Source organism: Silurus meridionalis, chromosome 27, assembly GCF_014805685.1.
Source record: "Silurus meridionalis isolate SWU-2019-XX chromosome 27, ASM1480568v1, whole genome shotgun sequence".
Lineage (NCBI taxonomy): Eukaryota > Metazoa > Chordata > Actinopteri > Siluriformes > Siluridae > Silurus > Silurus meridionalis.
The window spans coordinates 78,169-85,000 of NC_060910.1; the positions used below are offsets into that span (position 1 = coordinate 78,169).

Below are 6,832 nucleotides of genomic sequence, written 5' to 3' on the forward strand. Positions count from 1 at the left end.
ACAGAGGGACAGAGGGTAGAAGGACAGAGACAGAGGGGCAGAAGGACAGAGGGACAGAAGGACAGAGGGTAGAAGGACAGAGGGACAGAAGGACAGAAGGACAGAGGAAGAAGTACAGAGGGACAGAGGGTAGAAGGACAGAGACAGAGGGCAGAAGGACAGAGGGGCAGATGTACAGAGACAGAGGGGCAGAAGGACAGAGGGCAGAAGGACAGAAGGGCAGAAGGGCAAAGGGCGGAAGTACAGAGACAGAAGGACAGAAGGGCAGAAGGACAAAGGGGCAGAAGTACAGAGACAGAGGGGCAGAAGGACAGAGGGGCAGAAGTATAGAGGTGCAGAAGGACAGAGGGGCAGAAGTACAGAGACAGAGGGGCAGAAGGACAGAAGGACAGAGGGGCAGAAGTACAGAGACAGAGGGGCAGAGGGACATAGGGGCAGAAGTACAGAGGTGCAGAAGGACAGAGACAGAGGGGCAGAAGGACAGAAGGACAGAGGGGCAGCTGCTGTACATGTAGCTCCTTGGCTAACAAACATGATCTCAATTTAAACATTTAATAAAACTCCAGAGCCCTGAACATAAAACGAGTTATTAATGATAGGGGAGGGACATGGAAATGTATAGTATTAAAACAAATGATAATCTTAACAAAAGCAAATAAAGAAATACATTTAATTGGATTTATTTATTCTAATCTCACACTCCAACGTCACATTAACAATTAATATTTACAAACGTATGAAAATAAAAACATTAATGGGTCTCGTGGAATCTCGTCACTTTAGTGTAAAATTACTTGTAAATAAATCTTATTTTATTGAGCGATACATAAAATGACAAAAACAAACAAACTACAAAAGAGCAGAGAGTAAACCGCTGGCGGAACCAATGTTTCGTTTGTGTTTCCGGGTGGATCGGGATGAGACGGACCTATTTCCGGTGTCGGTGTGGATGCTGTTGCAGCGGTTTTTATTTCAGAAAAGAATCTGATAAAGATGGAGTTAAAATAAAGCGGGAGTGAAGGAAACGCACAGAGTTTACCGCGGGGCAGGAGCGCGGATTTCTACTCTTTATTATCAGGAGACGAGAAAAACTCTAAACCCTGCGACTGGAAATGAAGCTGCTGAAGCCGAGCTGGGTGGCGCACAATGGTAAGATTATTTACATTATTTAGATGATCATTCACCTTATTTACATCATTTACCTTATTAACACTTTTACATTATTAATATCAGGAAACACTCTAAAAACTCGTCCTGTGTATTAAACACTTTACACACACTATAACACACTCCATCCTGCAGCAACAATACATTACAGTACACACAAATACACTCAAATACCGCGATATCGGTTTAACCGCCGCATGACGTCACTGGGTGTGCATCTGCTTGCGCGCTCTCTCTCTCTCTCTCTCTCTCTCTCTCTCATATATTTAGAGATACTCATACTATTTTACAGATCATTTCTTTCTGGGGGAAATGCAGAGCTTTCTTCTTCTTCTTCTTCTTCTTCTTCTTCTTCTTCTTCGGCTGCTCTCATTAGTGGTCTCCACAGCAGATCAGCCGTCTCTATACCCCCCTGTCCTCTACATCTGCTTTTTTCACACCAACTACCTGCATGTCTTCCCTCACCACATCCATAAACCTCCTTCTTGATCTTCCTCTTTTCCTCCTTCCTAGTGTCTCCATCCTCAGCATTCTCCTACTGATATACCCCATGTCCCTCCTCTGCACATGTCCAAACCATCTCAATCTCACCTCCCTCACCTTGTCTCCAAAACGTCCTACATGCACTGTCCCTCTAATAAACTCATAAAGGAGTGGGGGAGGGGGAGAGGAGGCTCGATCCTGTCCTGATGCTGAAAGACCTAATAAAGAACAGACTAACGATAGAACTTCTACAGTCTTAGATACAATGTGAATGTTTTTATCACGTCTGGCCATTTAAATTGACCTTTTTTATTTATTGTTATAAACAATATCTCAAGCAAAAAAATCAACGCTTTTTATACAAAGTCCCTTTTGCATTAATTTAACCAATAAGACATTTAAGTTAAGATTCTCTCTCTCTCTCTCTCTCTCTCTCTCTCTCTCTCTCTCTCTCTCAGATGAATGATGGATATTGAATTAATAAATAAATGTTGTGTTTTTAGGGAAGCCGATATTTTCAGTAGATATTCACCCGGAGGGGATGAAGTTTGCCACCGGTGGCCAAGGTGAAGTCCTGATCACTCGCATCTCCTGATTTAATCCTCATCGCACTTTCACCATTATATAATATCTGAATGGACGAGTCTGAACATTAATAATGATAATGAGGCGTTGCTACTCTCGGGTTACCTGAGAGTGTATTGTATGTTTTACTGTGTGTGTGTGTGTGTGTGTGTGTGTGTGTGTGTGTGTGTGTGTGTGTGTGTGTGCGTTTGATTTTACAGGAGAGGATTCAGGGAAGGTGGTGATCTGGAACATGGCTCCAGTTCTGCGAGAGGAGGATGAGAAAAATGAGAATGTTCCAAAGTTATTGTGTCAGATGGACAACCACTTAGGTACAGAGGAACTTTGTGTGTGTGAGAGAGTTCCATAGAGGTAAATAATTGTGTGTGTGTGTGTGTGTGTGTGAAGTTTATTTCTATTGCGCTTTTCACAGTGGGCGTGGTCTCAAAGCAGCTTTAGAGAATTAAAGATTTAAAGAATGAAGGTAAATGATGTGTTTGTCCCTGATGATGGCGTCTGGGGCAACTGTGGTGAGGGAAAAACTCCCTTAGATGTTATGAGGAAGAAACTTTGAGAGGAACCAGACTCAAAAGGGGAACCTCATCCTCATTTGAGTGACATCAAGAGTGTGATTATAGTCTTTAAACCAGTAGTCACCAACATGAGCCTTTTCTAAAAATATGTGTTTCCTACCTTGTTAAATGATTGTTGATCATTATTGTGAGAAATCATTAACATGATCAGTGTCTTCACATAGATCAGGGGTGTCAAACTCAGTGTCACATCCGACCCGACGTACAATTATATCCGGCCCGCGAGATGATTTTATAAAGATCTATTATTATTGTTATTAATGTTCCGGCGATATGAAGCGCTGATAACACAAACTACAGATCCCATAATGCATCGCTTCATCTGCCTTACCGAAAACTAGACTACCTGAGAACATTCCAGCATCAATCAAGTGGAGCTTCTGTTGATGTATTTAACTCTATTGTACAGTTATTGTGAAACAGCGCCTCACAGTGGTGAAGAGAAAAGTTGACTCTGAGTAGATGTTTACTGACACTGGCGGTAAACACGTGTGTTATTAGTCGAGTGAATGTGACTGTAATTAAGGAATTGAATCTGAGACGGAACTACGAGACAAAACATCAGGAGAAGCTGAAGAACCTGAATGCAGAGCAGAAGATACAGAAAGTAGAAGAGTTAAAGAAGAATCTGACATTTCAGCAGATGTTTTTCACCAGAGCAAAATCCCAAAGTGAAGCTGGTGTGAAAACAGAGGAGAAATCAGAGCACATCAGCAGGTTATTTACTGAGGGAGAGTTTCTGAAGAGCTGCTTGACAAAGCTGTGACACGTTTGGTGATTGACAGGAGATATTTTTATAGAGTGTGAAATAGTTAAAGTTTAAGTTGATTTATTGTAGAATAATATTCCTGTCTGTTTTTATTCATATTTATGTTAAAAAAACATTTAGTTTTAGTGTGTTTAATAAATGTTTATCCTGTTCGGCCCGTGACCTAAAGTGTGCTGTGATTTTGACCCTGATATAAATAAATATCATTAATTATTAATAATAACATATAATTAAAGGTAAATTGAGCAAATGTGTTATTTCAGAATTGTGTATTAAACTGGTAGCCCTTCACATTAGTCGGTACCCAAGAAGTAGCTCTCAGTGTCAAAAAGTTTGGTGACCCCTGCTTTGAACACTACAGAACACTGGAGAGTGAGAACTAACATGAGCACTGGACTGTGTGATTATGAGTGATGTTCTTTCTACAGTCTTATACAGTCAGATGAGATTATGGAACTAGGAGCTACTGAGCAACTCATAAAATAGCTCAACATCTGAGATCATCACAGATCCAACACCAGCTTCCATGCCAGAACCTTTAAACACTCAAAGAGCTCAAATGCACCTCCACATGAAGTGGAGTCCAAATAGCACTGGTATGTCTCTAGATGTTTGTGGGCACACTATACCTCTTCAAAGGTCCACAATCTTCATGAGGTGGGACGTGACTGGAGCTGGAGCAACCTCAGAATATGGTGATATTTTCTCGACCTTGTGAGAACTCTGGCTGCTGAATCCTGGACAAACTGTAGCTTGTTTATTAACATCCACCTAGTAATGCATTACAATAGTCCAGTCTGGAGGTCATAAACGCATGGATGAGCTTCTCTGCTTCAGATATAGACAACATGTTTCTTAGCTTAGCAATATTTCTAAGGTGAAAGAAGCTGTTTTTGTAACTTGGTTGATGTGATTTTTGAAAGAAAAGATGCTCTAAAATAACTCCCAGGTCTTTTACTGTTGAACTAGTAGTTACAGAACATCCGTCTAAATGCAGGTTGAGATGCTGGAGCTTCTGTGTACTGGTTTTTGGGCTGATGAGCAAAATCTCAGTCTTATCAGAATTTAGTAGTAGAAAGTTATGGGTCATCCAGTCTTTTAATTCTTTAACACACTCAGTTATCAGAGTCAACTGATAAGTAATTGTGTTTGTGTTCATTTGTGTGTGTTCCATAGAGGTAAAGTGTGTGTGTGTGTGTGTGTGTGTGTGTGTGTGTGTGTGTGTGTGTGAGAGAGAGAGATAGAGATAGTGATAGTGTTCCATAGAGGTAAATAATTTTGTGTGTGTGTGTGTGTGTGTGTGTTGCAGCGTGTGTAAACTGTGTGCGATGGTCCAACAGTGGTCTGTATCTGGCCTCAGGGGGAGACGACAAACTTATCATGGTGTGGAAGAAAGCAGCGTGCGTCTTACACACACACACATACACTCACATGATACCACACACTATATCTACACACTCATATTACTGATACACATTCTGTACACCCTAACAGTTCAGGTTTGTGTGTGTGTGTGTGTGTGTGTGTGTGTGTGTGTGTGTGTGTGTGTGTGTGTGTGTGTGTGTGTGTGTGTTTCAGGTTAATAGGTTCAACTCCAGTGTTTGGTTCTAGCAGTAAACTGCCCAATGTGGAGCAATGGAGGTGTGTGACCATCCTGAGGAATCACACAGGAGGTGTGTGTGTGTGTGTGTTTTATACATTATTATTCACATAATTAAATTTGGTGTTATTTGTGTGTTGAGAGTTTTTAACAGTAGACTTTGTCCCATAGCAGAAAGAAAAGTGTTTATAAATGAATGTAGAAGTTTTGTGTCTATAATTTTATCTCCAATAAGTGAGTTAGTGGTGACTGACTTGCTTTCTTCCAATGAATTAATTGTGACTGTAATAATTAGGTCCTTGCATGATTATTGTGTGTCTGTGTGTTAGATGTGATGGATGTTGCCTGGTCTCCTCATGACTTGTGGCTCGCTTCCTGCAGTGTCGATAACACCATTGTTATCTGGAATGCACGGAAATTTCCAGGTCAGTCAGGGAGCAGGGAGAAATACTACTGGGGAGCAGGGGTAAAGGTTACAGGGTACTGGAGAGCATGGGTAAAGGGTACAGGGGAGCAGGGGTAAAGAGTAAATGGTACAGGGTACTGGGGAGCAGGGTTAAAGGGGACAGGGAGCAGGGGTAAAGAGTAAAGAGTACAGGGAGCAGGGGTAATTAATATAAAGTAATGGGTCCTGGACAGTAGGGGTAAAGAGTACAAGGTGTTTATGGGGCTGGGGGGTTTAGTGTATTTATTGTGTGTGTGTGTGTGTGTGTGTGTGTGTGTGTGTGTGTGTGTGTATAGAGATGGTGACATCTCTCAGGTCACTCGGGCCTGGTAAAGGGATTGTCGTGGGATCCTGTAGGGAAATATGTGGCATCTCAGGCAGATGATCACAGCCTGAAAGTGTGGAGAACCATCGACTGGCAACTGGAGGCCAACATCACCAAACCTTTCTCTGAGGTACACACACTCTCTCTCTCTCTCGCTCTCTCGCCTCTCTCTCTCTCTCGCTCTCTCTCTCTCACACTCACACACACACACACACACACACACACACACACACACACACACACATATAGACACACACATTTCATGCAGGAGAGCAGGGGTACCCTTCACTCTGTGCCCCACCCACTTGCTGTTCTGAGATCTTCAGCTCTCCTCTGCTCTCTGTCTCTCCACTGCAGTTGTATTATCTCTTCTTTTTATTGCCGTTGCCGGGCTGAAACACAGCGCACTTATTAATCTCATCAGCTGCAGGTGTGATCTTACTGCTCATTTTGTCTGGCTCCACCCTCCATTAGCCAACCGCCGCTGGTTTATGTGCACGTGCACACGTCAAGTCAAGTTTATTTCTATAGCGCTTTTCACAACAGACATTAACTCAAAGCAGCTTTACAGAATGTAACAGTGAAGGTGAATGGTGTGTGTTTATCCTGATGAGCACCATGGTGACTGTGGTGAAGGAAAAACTCCCTTAGAGGAACCAGACTCAAAAGCAGAACCTCATCCTCATTTGGGTGACATCAAGAGTGTGATTATAGTCTTTAAACACTATAGAACACTGGAGAGTGAGAACTAATATGAGCACTGTGTGTGCACTGAGTGTGTGATTATGAATGATGATCTTTCTACAGTCTTATACAGTCATTGTGGTTATAGAACTACATAGAGCTACTGAGCAACTCATAAAATAGCTCAACATTTGAGATCATC

At 42.1% G+C, this 6,832-nt stretch overlaps 1 protein-coding gene across 1 annotated transcript in view; it reads left to right on the forward strand.

The window, feature by feature from the left end:
- Positions 1-906: 906 nt before the first annotated feature.
- Positions 907-6,832, forward strand: part of LOC124380792 (protein HIRA) — a 34,741-nt gene continuing 28,815 nt past the window's right edge. Inside the window, 8 exon segments of the mRNA XM_046842050.1 lie at positions 907-1,149; positions 2,154-2,216; positions 2,436-2,546; positions 4,886-4,976; positions 5,155-5,249; positions 5,506-5,601; positions 5,918-5,927; positions 5,929-6,076. Of these exon segments, the coding sequence (XP_046698006.1) occupies positions 1,113-1,149; positions 2,154-2,216; positions 2,436-2,546; positions 4,886-4,976; positions 5,155-5,249; positions 5,506-5,601; positions 5,918-5,927; positions 5,929-6,076 (651 nt within the window). The 5' untranslated portion in view covers positions 907-1,112.